Source organism: Phalacrocorax carbo, chromosome 11, assembly GCF_963921805.1.
Source record: "Phalacrocorax carbo chromosome 11, bPhaCar2.1, whole genome shotgun sequence".
Classification (NCBI taxonomy): domain Eukaryota; kingdom Metazoa; phylum Chordata; class Aves; order Suliformes; family Phalacrocoracidae; genus Phalacrocorax; species Phalacrocorax carbo.
This window is the reverse complement of record NC_087523.1, coordinates 19724399-19739239: the sequence shown is the minus strand read 5'-3', so window position 1 is coordinate 19739239 and position 14841 is coordinate 19724399. Positions and strand designations below refer to the sequence as shown.

General features: G+C 40.6%; 1 protein-coding gene across 6 annotated transcripts in view; it reads right to left on the bottom strand.

Annotated features, from left to right (window-relative positions):
- LOC104040115 (phosphatidylinositol-binding clathrin assembly protein) overlaps positions 1–13949 on the bottom strand; it is a 33464-nt gene extending 19515 nt beyond the window's left edge. For 5 of the 6 annotated variants that reach the window (XM_064463317.1, XM_064463319.1, XM_064463320.1 and 2 more), the window contains exons 1-7: positions 13517–13783; positions 5632–5774; positions 2801–2876; positions 1865–1967; positions 1586–1679; positions 1370–1481; positions 197–303 (exon numbers count right to left, since the gene is read on the bottom strand). In XM_064463317.1, the coding sequence (XP_064319387.1) occupies positions 197–303; positions 1370–1481; positions 1586–1679; positions 1865–1967; positions 2801–2876; positions 5632–5774; positions 13517–13649 (768 nt within the window). In that variant the 5' untranslated portion in view covers positions 13650–13783. Of the gene's footprint in view, positions 1–196; positions 304–1369; positions 1482–1585; positions 1680–1864; positions 1968–2800; positions 2877–5631; positions 5775–13516 lie in introns of all 6 variants that reach the window. The other variant, XM_064463323.1, reaches the window with a different exon arrangement.
- Positions 13950–14841: the final 892 nt, after the last annotated feature.

Here is a 14841-nt window from a genome sequence, read left to right as displayed (position 1 = left end):
AAAAGGACACCCAAGAATCTCACTTCATGTTAATAAGCACATACAGTCTTTAGAATACCTAATCTCTAGAATACTTCCTTGTAACCAAAATTAAACAAACATTAATCTGTTTGTGAAGTTGCTATTATGAATATAGACTACTGTACCAGTACAGACAGCTAAATTATATCCTTTCTATAAATGTAGATTTATTTACCTCTGCTACTTTGAGGAATTCTGACAATTTGGTCATTCTGGCTAGAAATTTTTTGTAAATATCCAAGCCTTCTTTGCACTGGTTCTTCTTCATATCAAAATATCTTTCTGAGGATGCAAATAAAACTCTTGTAAGATAGCAGCTTCCCCAGCAAAAAGCTGACACAGTATTATAAAAGTTAATTTGAGACAAGCTTCAGGGAGAGAACAGACAGGAGTAACTCAAAGCTCTTCAGATTTTAAAGTTTATATGAATACCTGACACCTTTGTAATAAGTCAGTCAATAGAAAACATTGATTTTTCTTTCGGTACATTAGAATATAATGCAAAGCTTTATTAAGCATGGACATGAATCACTGCAATTGTTAAATTAGGTATTATGGGAAATGTTTTCAAGAAGTCAGCGTATTAGCTGGCAATAAGGCAAATTATTTTATCATATGAAAACATTCTTGGTACGTATTCACATTTTTAGACCCTGTACGAATACAGTTTGATGTTTGTAAATGGGCTCAATATCCAAAAGACAGCAGAATGGTTACTGAAGCAGTATGTATATTGAACTGACTTACCAAAAGGAGCGTCAACCACATCCTTCACTTTTTATGGTTTTGCCCTATATACTCATAGCTATTTCCTTGAGTAAAAACTAATGGAGTAACTGAAGAAACTGATCAGATGTTTTTGATTAGAAATTTGCTTGAGTAGTCATTATAAGGTTTTGCTAAGAGCCTACCACTCTTGAACAAAAAACCCTAGACGTCACCTACTAGGCTCATGTAGATTCAGGTACAAGGTAAAAGTCAATAATCAAGCTATAAAGAAACTATGGGAAACCAGAAGTCAGCCATACTATGACTATACTAAATACCAGCTATCTCAGTAATACTTTTACAGTCCAATTGCCAAAGGTTATCCATTGCACATTTACGGTATCTTTGTTTTAGTCTCAGTCACCCTCTCATCTCAATTTCTATTTCAACCTGTATTATTCAAGGTAGAAGCGTTTGATTAAGCCTATGCTAGTTGCCACTGAAACTAAGACAGGCTTAATTTAACAGTAATGGAATAGAGACAACTTTTAGGAAATTGCGGTCAGAAATTGATTATTTTCTTTAGTTCTCTCAATATCTTTCACAAAAGTTCAAAAGCTAAAAAAAATTTCTCACATACCTAAAAGATTAATAATCCCCTCATTGTATGCTGCAAAAAGTCTAATGGAATCTTTAAAGAGGAGCATGAAGGCAGCATTTATAACACCATTTGTTAGTTCATTTGGATTTGCCTGTGTAGAAAGCAATAAGAAAGTAAATTAGTATTTAATAAAATAATGAAACCCTCACTTCAACATGAGAAAGTGTTACCTAGCACTGAGCTTAAAGTACTTACATCAAAATCAAGGAGTGTGTCAAGCTGGTTCTGTATGATTGGAAGGGTTTTCAGCAGCTTTTCAGCATTCATGGTTCTCATCACTCCATCTATCCTACAGATTAGAAGACACCCATTTACAAGTTACCAAAAGACCTCAGCACATTATACTGTTTCAACAACACTATATTGCTTCAAGGGGCCAAATGGAACACCAATCTTTGATAAGCTCAAGAACAACTGGTATTTCCCTCTCCCCCAAAATGAAAGGCCAAACAAAAGAAGCAGTAACAGTCTTACCCTCTCTTCATTTTGGTGAAGTCAACTGCTACAAGTCTATATGAAAGTGCTTTTTCATTCAAGTATCTGCTATATCGCCTAATGAAGGTAGACATATCATAACCTAAAAGTTAAGCAAGCAATTATGAGTCAGACCTTTTGAAGAGGTACAGTTCCCTTTAAGTTCAAGAACAATTCTCCTACTAAACCATTTTATGTCAACTAGCATTTAAAAAAACACCATAGGCACTTCCCACAGTCTTGAGATTCACTATTTTTCACCTTGAGACGTAATGTTAGTTTCTTCACAATTTGCTAAGATGAGGAAAGCATTCCTTGCACTTATGAGAATAAACACATTAAAATATTAGGCAAGAACCAAGCGTAAAACATTAGGCAAGAACTAAGCAGCTCTTAAGATGTTCTTGAAATTAGACTAAAAATGTATCCCTAGTAAAATGCTGAAGACTTTGGTAACTTATCTTCAATGCCTCAAAACTCACATAAAGACCCAAAAGTGTTTCATACCATTGGCAAGTAATTAAAATGCTTCTCAGAGATTTGAAGGAGCTCTCACTAGTTAGACAGCACATCCTAGTTACCATTTCATGCAGCTTAACAGTAAACATTTACTCCCGAGACACTAAAATGCAACAACAAAAATAGATCATTGTGCTAATATTCCTCAGGTTTATTCTAGTCAGAGTTAAGAGTTCACTTTTTAAAATTTACAGCTGTGTATGCACATGATACATCACAGAGGAATTTCTAGCACTCAGCTAGGTAACTCAGAATCTCACTTTCCTTATGCTTGTGTTCTGGGTTGGACATTCTCTGTACCTCATGCAATATAAGTCATTCATTTAAATGTCACTTGTCTCCTAGAGTGCATTGCCACAGGCACTATCACAGAGCAAAAAAGCAGTAGAGTTATTTCCTTCAGTGGAAGATCCTTACCCTGCATGGCACTTTTGTCCAGGTAGTTATTTAAATTGAACAAAGTGTTTCGGGATGCAAGATACTGGATAAAGCGCTGTTGGTGAAGAAAGAGTTGAGAATATCATTGTTGTGAGAGTCAAAACATTTAAGAAAACTACGCTTACCTTGTAACAGTTTCTAGTAACCTCTATCAACAATAGAAATTAGTTAAAAGGGAAAAATTTAAAGGAAAACTTGAAACTACTGATTAGCAAAGCCTCTGAAATCCAAAACTACTTGGCAAAAAATACAAATTTAAACTAAATAAAAAGACATCACTGCCCCTGAATAAAAGACTAATAATCCTAGAGGAAGCTACTTAGGTTAACTTTGTAGTTTAGAACAGTCAAGTTGGAAAACATAAAACAGAAACACCACTCGCATTATCCAAACTCCCAAGGTCTGCATACCTCTAATTGCTGCTAGGGAAGTGGGAGACAGGCTTTATTCCACAGTTTAAAAGAAATTAGTAACTAATGCTTCTGGAACTGTGGTGCACAGGTGCACTGGGGTTGTAATTCTTCATATATATATAATATGTAACTTTCTTATATATATTATAATGTTGTGATCTGACTAAACAACAGCTAAGTTTTGACAAATAATAGCTGGCTCCATAAGTAATGCAAGAATAACAGCACAAACACATCCAGATAACAAGGTAGTTTTAAAAGTTTCCCTGCCACTGTTCCAAACAGATATCCTATGACTGGTTTCTTGACTTGCTTCTTTATATGTGTTTTAGTCATAAAGGAGGATTATGATCAGTACGGCTCACGGGACTTGTTACATCTTTGATCTGAATCCCTCTGCTGCCATAGCACGCAGGTCCTGTTCCTTCACCCTTCATGGTGCTAGTCCACCTATCTGCCAGGTTTGGACTACCACACCCTGCAAAACCAGCATTTTTCCAGACAGGCTCAGTATGTCACTTGCTCTTTGGGAATTGTAATGAGGGCTTCGAACAGCAACAAGAAAATTCTTCTCACCAGTACTATTCAAACAGAAAGCAGTACTTTCACCTTCCAAGGGGCCCAAATGAGTCCCCAGCTTGTCACTTACCACCTCATCATCAACTCCGTATGTGTTCTCAGCCTACAGCTACAGAGTTCACACAAGTCTACAACAAGCAGCTTGCCTACTAACAGTTCTCGCACTGTTTTAACTTCTTATTCTGTTTTCCAGTCAGTTTATCTGGTCTTTGTGCATCTTAGTACTGCATTCAAAGAGTTATAGAAAAAAATCGTTGGAACACGATCAGGAAAAGAACTGTGATATTCAAGGTGTCTACACACATTTCAAAATTAGCTACTGTTCTGAATTTCATTTTAAAAGGGTCAAGGCTAATTCTCACTCTCCAGATGTCAGGTGGTCTTGCACTGCACAATGCGCAAGTGAGAGGAGTTTTAACCTGTTTCACCCAAAACTTCATCACAAGAAACAGGTAGTCACATTGAATAAGAAACTGCAAGACAGCGATTGCTCAGACAACATTTTGATCTTGCTATATTTACTTCTGCTTAAAATAGAAGGCCAACATTTTTTTATCTAAGAAAAAGGCCTCTTAATGCATTAGAGGAATGAGGAGTACACTTGTATTCCACCTGAAATTACAGAACAAGTGTTCCAGACACGTTATCTCAGCAGGTATTGAAGAACTCTTTTTCAAGTTTCAAATGCGCCCATTGAAAGCTGAGGACCAGTTTTGGTACAGACCAAAACTCAACTCTTCTGCCACTACAAACACTGTATGGGCAAACAGATACCAACTGGTAGCCCACAACTTAAGTTTTGATTTTTCTTTTCTATGATTCAGTTATCTGCTTTTTTTCTTTCACATTTCAGCATGTAGATATGAACTGTATTAGAAGAAAAGAGACTATACAAACTTATTTACAGCACTCAGTTGGAATAAGAGTGAATTCCAGTGAATTTGACTTCATATTATCCTCTAATTTCAGCCTATTGTCTGTTGAAATTGCAATTTAAGCACATAAATAACTTGGGGAAGCATTAACTAAGAGCACACTATGTACTACAGGTTATTTCAATGAAGTTCACAGAGCTTTGGAGAGAGGAGGCAAAACTAAGTTTTCAGAGCAGTTTAATGGCTGGAGGAAGTACCTTTAAGAATCATCATTTCAATATTACCAGTAGTCAACAGGCATTTATTAGGAGAACGACTACGTACAAGTTCAGGACTAAACTGTCACCTGACCAAGACAAAGTTTAGTTTTTAAGTGGAAGGGCTGTATAAGACAGGGTGCATTTCCAACACCATGCTATTATCTGGAAAGGTTTTCTTAAGTAGTGATGAAAAAATTTAAGTGAACTAAATGCAATAGAAACCTGTTTTGGAGGAATGTTAATGGCAACAATGTATGAAGATTTAGCCCATTAGATAATGATTTGCAAGATCAAATATTCTACTCACCATATTCCTCCTCCCTTTAGTAAGTATTCTTTGTTAATAGGTTGGCTGCACATTTGTGAAGTGCTGTCAAGACTCTTTTGCTGTGCTGTTACTCATAAGCACTAGCCTAATGAAGTAAAACTCATCAGAAACTTTTCAAGTCTCTCTTCTAGAAAGGCCACCCATTATTCCCTCACAGCCCAACCCAGATACCTGCAGGTATATCACAAACATTGATGTACTGAAATAATGAAGGAATATTTTCTTCTCTGGCAAAGTACTTTACAGCCATTGGCAGAGGAAAAACGAAGTACATATCTAATGCATCATAGATGGAGACTTTTTTAAAACAACACACACTGTCAAGGAGGCTTTAACAGAACTAATCATGTCTTACCTCGTTTCCATACATCATGAGGTGGTGTGTTGTAATTAGAGCTTTGAACACTACAACCCAGCTACTGTTTGCAGTTCTCTCAAAGAGTGTGTCTGCCAACTGCGGAATATTCACATTCATTTCATTTGTGCACTGTATTAGATCTAAATTAAAGGGGAAAAAAATCAAAGCATTACAATGAGTTATATGCTCAAAGAGGATCATCATGTTATTCTGTGTTTTTACATTGAGAACTCATATTGGAAGCATTAACTTCAGTTCTTTGTTTCAGAAATAATTGAGCTATTTTACATTCCTTGCTCAATTTTGCTGCATTAATAAAAGACTATGTATGAACTTCAAAGGCTTTTCAATAATTTTTATGGAGTCCCAATAGCTCATCAATGAATAACCTGCTCCAGTAGAAACTCTATGCCCAAATTATTGTCCGAAAGCCAGTACAGAACTTCTGGATGCTCAATGCCTGAAGCCACTCAGTTTAACAAAAAGAAATTAAAATCAGAGAAGCAAGGAAAAGCCGAGACATCTATACCTCATGAGATCAACAGGCAGCAGGTACCCTGTGGCTCCAACCTAAGCCTGACTACTGACACACAACAGCAAATGAGATGCTACGAGCCTGTAATAAGCCCCTTTCCTACAAGAACTAAGAGAAAGAATTTGTACCTACATACCTTTCCACTCAGCTAAAATAACCTAATCACCAACCTACTGAGTACTTCGTGGTGGATCATGGCAGGTCTCAGGCTTTTCTATAAAAATCAGCTCTTTATGTCCAAGACTGATTATAAACTCAGTAGTAGAACATTAACCTGGGAGGTCAGAAACAGAGGTTCAAGCTTCTGCCTAAGTATTGGTACAAAACCAGAACAGGCTCCAGCAGATACATGGGAAAAAAGCCTGCCTGAGAACACTAGCAAAGGCACTTGCCGAGAAGAGAGCAAAGAACTGAATTCAGGACTGTTCTAAACCCCTCGAGACACGCACATTAGACATTATTCTCTCCCTGAGCTAAACTTGGCTCCAGTGTGATCAAAGTACACCTTAAGGACTGGGCAAGGCCAGCAAAACAAACATCTAGTTTGAAAAGCTTCCTTTGTGGCCTCTTATTTAAGCCAAGTCTGTGAGCAGCCTGTTGGTTGCAGAGCAGCATTGCCGTTTGTGTGGTTTGGCTGTGCAAGCACTTGAAGAGGGGTAGGTGCCTGGAAGTTGGGCAGCAACTGGATACTGAGGTGTCGGCACCACTAAAAAGGCCATCTTATTTGTCTTGTTAGCAGCATGTAGAGGACAGACTGTATTATCGTAAGCAATTTAAACACGAACTTAGAGACCATGCATTGATAGTTTAGCACTAAATACTTCATAGAAATATTGCACTTAAAATTTATATCTGTTCTAGTGCACAGAATATATTACAGACATATCTTAATTAAAGATCGGTTTACTAAGAACATAAAGTCCTTTGATTAATGTTTAAAATTGCTCTGGTTGTTATTCTAACAGAATAGAAGTTTTAGATACTATCTTGTTGAGGCAGAAAGCTATAAAATGCAAATTCTAGTAAGTTACTAATTTCATTCTGATATTAAAGGTTTTAAAAAAGAAGGGCCCTGAAAAGAAGTTAAGCAAGATATACATCAAAACCTTATTGCTGAGTAGCATGAAAATATTTCATTATTTACAAATGTGAAGATTCTCAAAAACCCAAGTCATTTGATAGATGCAGCTCACCACTCATGGCTGGATCATCATCAGATGCTGTATCAAATTAAGAAGTACTTAAAAATTTCTAGAAGTCCTAACAGTCCACAGACAATTATTGCCCCATATTATGAAGCAAGTCCCAAATCCATAATTTGTACATAGAGAAAACCTGAATTTTTATTAAACAGCCTCATCTACTGAATGAGAGCTTTGTTATGACATTAATTTACCAAAACACATTAAGACAAGTAAGTCTTCCTAAATCCAACCAGTTTATAAAGCAAACATTATAAAGATCTGTTAGATCTTCCTTAGTATTTCACATGTAACTGAAGTGTCTGTAACCAGCACAGCAATGTTACAGATCTGTTAAGTCATAATTCCCATTCTTAGCTTACAAAAATCAACAAAAACCCCACTCTATACCTATAAAATTACTACTAGCTAACAGTTAAATTCCACTGATCTGCTGAGGTCAAAGACCACACAGATACCCTACAGAAAATACTATTTCTCCAAAGTCCTTTCCCTTCACATGACTGCTAAGCAAGTCAAATTTTTCACTGAAGATTTTCAATATTAAGAGTGCTTATTTAATAACAGATGAAACTGGGAGGGAAGATCCAGGTTAAAAACAAGCAACCTCCTGCTCTCAAGGCAAATTAGCCAAGCTAATTTCATTCATATTTTGCCAGCACTCTCCACAGAGGTTTCAATCTTGTCACCTTCCCTCAAGCTAAGGTCGACCAGCAGATGTTCCAGGAGACCCTAAGATGCTGCTGAACACCTGTGAGATCCCTGACACACACTTACATCTATGACTGATACTAAATGTGTTCTTGTAGTGCTGCTCTGGCACAACATGACAGAAATCCTACCGTTAGCAACTATATCATATGCTGTAACTGATCACCTCTTCTTCAGGCACACATCCATAAAAAAGCTTTGGCTGATCGTGCCATCATAATTGCAACCACAAAAAGCCATCTAGATGTCTACCTTCAGACGGGAGAAATTGCCCTGCTTTGGTACACAAGACTAAAAGAAGTCTTCTACCAAGTGACAGTAACAGAGCAGAAGTTAATAGGCCTCTGGTGCAACTGAGAAGCGTGTTTGTTATAATTTTATTCCACAAGTGTGATTCCATGTGATTGTAAAGTGCAGTTCTAGTAATTCTTCAAAAGCGTTAGTAAGGTTTACCAGCATGTGCTACTCACTTCTGTAAGATGCGAGCCTGACCATTTTAAGAGGCAACCAAAAGGAAATATTTCACATATGTAGGGCTACTCAGAGTCTAATTCAAACTGTGCTTGAGGTTAGAGGACCTGAGCAAGCGCAAGTCCCATGCACTTCCAACACGTGCTGAAGGTGACACACACTGGCTCCCCTGAAGACAATTTTTATTCAGGGCACTAAGCACAATTGTGGTCTTTGGTTTCAAAATCTCCTTGAATGCCCAAACAGATAAGCCATGGTTAGCAATACCGAAGAACACATGCTTAGGCAAACAAAACATCTATAAACACTAAACTAAGAATAAACAGTGGAAAAAAAAATCTCAGTGCATTTTACAGGTCAAAACTGGCCTTTCCTAAGAGAGTATTGCAAAAAACATAAGTTTAAAAAGACTCTTTAACAAGGTTACTCAGGACAATTTTTTTATTATTATTTTGTGACTAGTAATAATAAAGCTAGCATCACATTTGCATTCCAGCAATTGAGATACAAAACAGAAGTGTCCTTTCTCTAATATGATCCTTCTAAGTCTGCAATAGGAATATCTACATAGAAACAACTGTATGGATCTGTTACAGCTGGCAGCAAAGGAGGAAAAGGCTATTAACACCATACTTTTGGAAGTATAAAAGAACACATGCACCTGAGAAACTGGCAGCTGGGCAACTGTGATATGGATGTTGGCAGCAGAAACTGGAATGAAATGTGTAGGGCAACTGATGCTCGTTTTCTTATCGCACTACTTATATAAACACTTTACAACTCAAAGCATTTTGCCAATTACCCAGAGGAATCATTTCAACTGCAAGTGAAACTGCCGGGCTGTTTCTAGAACATAATTTAGAAACATGTTAACATCACATGAAAACAAGAAAAAAAATATCAAACAGCTTTAAGCCAGAAGTACCATAGGTGCTTTCAAGCAGCCTGGAAGAGCTATGGAAATCTTACTGCCTAGGAAAGTACTGAGGATTTCTCTTCCACAGCTCATCTGAAATACTGGCACATGATTTATGAAACCATACAGCTCTTCAGAGAGCAGCATGCATAAATCCAGACATTAAAAATTATATCTATCTATACATATCTCAGGTTTTTGGAAAATTCTCAGCCAGGCACTGACAAAAACTGACACACTTTTCAACTTTCGAATAACAAGAAAGTAATCATTTTCTTGATTCGGGAATATCTCTCTCAAGAGAACTGTAAATACATAAGTTTAAGAGAAACATAATGGTTTAGTATTCCTGTATTTCTTCTACTTTGTCACAGGACAAACTGCTCTAAGACAGATATAAGAATTAAGATCACCTTCCTTAATCCCAGCAGTCTTAAAAAAATTACATTTTCTTTTTGGAAGCAGCACCATAAATTACAAAACCATAAAACAGAAGAGCCACTTCAGCAAACTTTCTCAATGTAGCCCAAGGAATGCAACAATTCTTGCTGGAAGGCTTAATCAAAAGGTAGCACCTGACTGATACAGTGCAGATTTGATAGCAATCTTTAAGTTTCAGTTATACAACAGCTAGATCTGAATTTAGAGTTACTTCATCAGAAGCAAAGAAATTCTGCTATTCTGTCCCACTCCCCCACTAAACAAGGATATGTGTTGGCCCATGAAGTTTTTTTAAAAAGCCTTAAGCAATTTCTAAATAAACCCCACATTTATAGATCACAAAATCTTTTTTGTTGTTGTTGGTTCAAGTCCAATTTCCTCAATTACTGTATTGAAAAGCTTCACAGATTACTAAAGAGCTTTGAATTAAAGACAGCCACCTTACTGCCTGTGGAAGGGTTCAAGAGTATTTCTTCATACTGTATCACAACTTACACATCTCTGCAAGAACTGTGCTGTGTCAGCGTTCACCTCTCAGTCATGAGCTCTAGCTGCCAAAAGAACAGGCAGATACAAAACCAACTCAAAACTGTGATAGTCATAATGTGGTGATATTGGCAAAACTTAAGTTTGTGATGAGCTGGTGGAGACCTGAACTTTCTCCCAAAGCAAAAGCCTTAAGAGCCTAATTCTGTTACATAATACAGTTTTAGAGTACCTGAATTATCTGTTCTTACAAGACTCCTAAAGCTCATATGTATAGGATTTTTAAGTTTCCACAAGTAACTAACTATTTTGCCCTCCCCTGTGCTGCTTAAGTGGGCTGCATACAAGTTAAACAGGAGTCATTTTTGCTTTACTACTGTGTTCATTTAAAAGTTTAAGATGCAATTATTTTAGGGGGTTGTATTTTTCAAAATTTTTGTCTACACACAAGTCTACTCTGCCAGTTGCCAAGTTGGCTACAGCTTTGTTCTGCCCTTTTTTTATTACGGCTTTTCAATAGTTAGCCAAGTAGAGATGTGTCACCAAAAGCATAATCTAGCCCCACTCCACTGCAACCCAAACACAGGAGGATGAGGGGAAGTGAGAGAACCCACACCAGGGGAGAAGAGACAAGACCTTCAGGTGCTCCACTCGGAGAAAAGATCAGCCTCTGTACAACATTTTATGTTATCCTAAAATATTACAAAATACTACAGAAATAGATCTGCTGATTTATTTAGGACACTGTGACCTACTTTAAGAGGAAAAAACCCCAAGTATTCCCATTGACATTGCTTACGGGTTTGGTTTTTGTGTGTGTGTGTGTGGTTTTTTTCCGCTCTTCAAGAAAAATATGACTATACCACTCAGCAGTTAGTAGCCAGACAAAACCCAAGCATCTTAAATACTAGTTCACACACTGCATGTGTAACATCATCCTGTAATATAATAGTTTTTCTTGCTGAGGAAACTTGGCAAAAAGGGCATTTTAAGAATTAATCTGAACAGAGTGCACAAATTGACACTCCTCCACAATCCCCAATAGAACTACAGCAACTCTCAAAAACATGTTCTTGGTGAAGCTTTTTCTTGAGCAGCAATTACAAGTAATACCAGATGGTGTAGCATTTTGAACGACACACACATGTAGCGACCAAGGTGCAACTAGCAGTGTTTTGCATTAAATCCAAGCTGGTTTCCTTCATAATTTACCGAAATTGGAAAGCACTTGCACAGTATCTTTGAAAATACCTTGTGTGATTTTTCCAGATATTACAGTGTTTAAGCTAGTATCTTCAATGCAAGCAGGTAATACAAGTAAGTTTTGTGTACAACTGAAAAAATAAGGAGTGCCACACAAAGGCTTGCAGATGTTTGAAAAGCAGAGCCTGGGTATGCTCAGTGAAGACTGGAGAATTTGGGGATTTTTTTTAACCCCTTACAGAGGTATCTTTTTTTGCCTCCCACACTACCAAAGCATTCCACTGTTTCAGCTACCAAGTCAGAACAGCAAGCCTTTTGTTTGTCTTAGACCAAAGTCTGACAAAGTGAATTACACCAAAACACAGAACTCAGCTGGCACAGAAAGGGACTTTCAGGAGACTGACAGCTCTAACAGGTTTGTATCAAAAAATATTTAAAGGAATTTGATAGTCAAAAGGCAACCTCAGTTTATGCTGTTCAAGAGTTTTTCTAGGTTTCCATTTTCTTACATTGTGAGGGTAACTTACAGAAGATGACATTATTTTAAGGATATTTTCAAACAATACACTACATCTTTTAAGCTTCAGACGCTTTCAAACTATTGAGCAAGATATCACCCACTACTTTCTGGCTTCCTGTTATGTTGCCATTTCTGGACTCAAGGCTTACCTCATTAAGTTGTTCTACCACAGGCAGAACACAAGACAAGATAAAATAAGGTAATTTTTAAAAGGTTTCTTCAAAAAGGAATTTTTCAGTTATCCAGTTTTAAGGCTTTTAATTTCAGCACAGTAGCTGCAATATTCCCTACTGTAGCTGGATTCCACCCATTCAGATTAACAACAAATGAGATACATATTTGGTTGGTTTTAACTATTTGATCCACATCAACAGCTTTCAGACAAGAAACTTGTATTAAGAGGCTGCTGCCACAGCATCAGAGAGCCAAACTATCCTCCAACAATATAACTTGAAAACGCCTCTTCCACGAGCTTCAACCAGAGACTCTGCTTAGTAACCACCAACTTAGACGGGTCCAGCGAAACTACCAGCCTGCTCTGTTGACTTTGAAGAAACCAGCACAAAGCTTCATGTCTTCCTTCCTCTCCCTAATGGAAACACGCACGCTTACTTCACTTCTAATAGACGGCGAAGGGGTACACTGCACGTTGTACAAGGTTTGAAGCATTCAGTGCGCTTTTGAGCAGTTGAACTGTAACTTCAATTGCTATCCAGTTACTAAACCTGAAACAAAGCAACACCACTAATACTTCTGTAGATATCGAGGGTAGCTTTCTGCCTCTTTTAGTATACAGAAAGGAGTTTTAAAATATTAAATTTAGATATATCAGCGGCAACATACTCTCATTCTGGTGAGATGTACTGGTCCACCTTCGCCCTTCCCTTTACCTCGCCTCACGAGTCGTAAGATAGAAAACTATGATATCTCGGGAACTATTAGAAATATTTAAATGGCTGCACTCCACCAGATGCACAAAAGGATGGAAGAGCGCTTCAAAATTTAACTTCTCGCTCCCAACAGTAAAACCACCCCACTTAACCCGCCTTTCTCCCTCGGTGCCAGATGCATCAGCACTGCCGTACCCAGAGCACGTAAGCTCTCATCGGGAAGAGCTCGCAAGCTTGGAACATTTTTGTTTCCCGGGCGCGACAGGGTGTTACAAAGCTCACTCCCTCCACGTGTAAAGTCAGCTTTGAAGAGCAAACCAGGCGGGTTCACCCAGCTTTAGGCGACATCCCCCGCCTTCCCCAGGTGCAACCAGCAGCGCTCGGCCCTCGCCTCCCCTCCGCCGCCCGCAGCGGGAGGGCGGGGAGGCCAGACCGGCTGCCGCGGGGCTCGGAGCGGCCGAACGGCGGGCCCGCCCCCGCCAGCCCCAGCCCCCCGGCCCTACTCACAGTCCAGGTGCTTCTTCTTGGGGCCCATCACCTCGTGGGTCGTCGCCTTGCAGACGGCTTTGGCGACGGCCGAGCCGGTGACACTGTGCTGCGCCGCCGTGATGCGGTCGGTGATCGACTGTCCCGACATCATCGCCGCGGCCCTGGCGGCGGGGCTCCCCCCCGCCACGGACCCGCCACGGACCCGCCGCGGCGGGCGGCAACGCCGGGGCAGCGGCTCCCCGGGGTGAAGGGCGCCGGCAGCCCCCTCCGATGCGGCGCCGGCTGACCGGGGAGGGCTGACCGGGCTCCGCCTCACCGGCTCCCTCTCGACCGCCGCGACGGGGCTTCTTCCCGCCGCTCCGCGGTGCGGCAGCGAAGCCCTCGCCTCCCGGCTGGGCTGGCCGCGCCCGGCCCGGCCCGGCTCTGCCTCCTCCCGCGGGCTGCGCTCCGGCTTTCCCTTTCACATTTACACTCCCAGACAAAATGGCGGCGGCCGCGGCGGCGGCGGCGGCAGCGTCAGGTGACCGTCCGCCCCTCGCGCCCGCCCCGCCCCGCCCCGCCCCGCTCGGGAGCGGCGTGCGCGCGCAGGGGGCGGCGGGAAGGCGCGCTCGTGCGGCCGCGTGCCCCCGTGGAGGGAGGTTTTTCCGTCACAGGCGACGTCAGCGAGCGTTTGGTGCGTTGGGAGCGGGTGACGTCCCTCCTCCTCCGCCGCCGCCAGCTCTTCCTTCTTCGGGTGGATTTAAAAGAAAAAAATCCAAATTTCTCGGTCATCGTTGCGTTTCCTGTGGTAAGAGAAGTACCACCGGCGGGACAGCCCGGCCGTGTGCCATAAGCGCTGGGTGAAATGATCCAACAGGACTCGCTGTAGGTAGTTTTTGGTGGGATCAGTTTTCCCATGGAGCTTCGTGCGGCGGCATCGGTGCCTGCAGCGTTGCAGAGGTGTGGGAGGACCTCGTGCTGTGAGGAAACTCCCTCTCTTGCAGGTTGCGCAGGAAGAATAAAAGTTCCTCAGAAAACTTTCCTCTTCCAGACTTCATTTGCAGAAGCAACATCTGCAAAAAGAAAGAGCCCGACCTGCCTTGCTGAGCCTATTGCGTGTTCTGCTTACGAAACTGAACCCTTCCTGGGCTGTGCCCGGAGGCTGGGTTCTATGCCTGCTCCTCTGCGAGGCTGCTGAAGAGCTTTGCGAGAAGCTCCTCTGCAGGGAAACAGATTGCATCGGGGGGGAGGATGGCCGAAAACCTGTTAAAGCAGAGCGGCGGTGGCTGCCTGGCATTGGCCTGGTTTTGAGGAGATGGGTCTTGTATGCTTAAAATTACACCAAAGAACCAGGCAGGACAGGA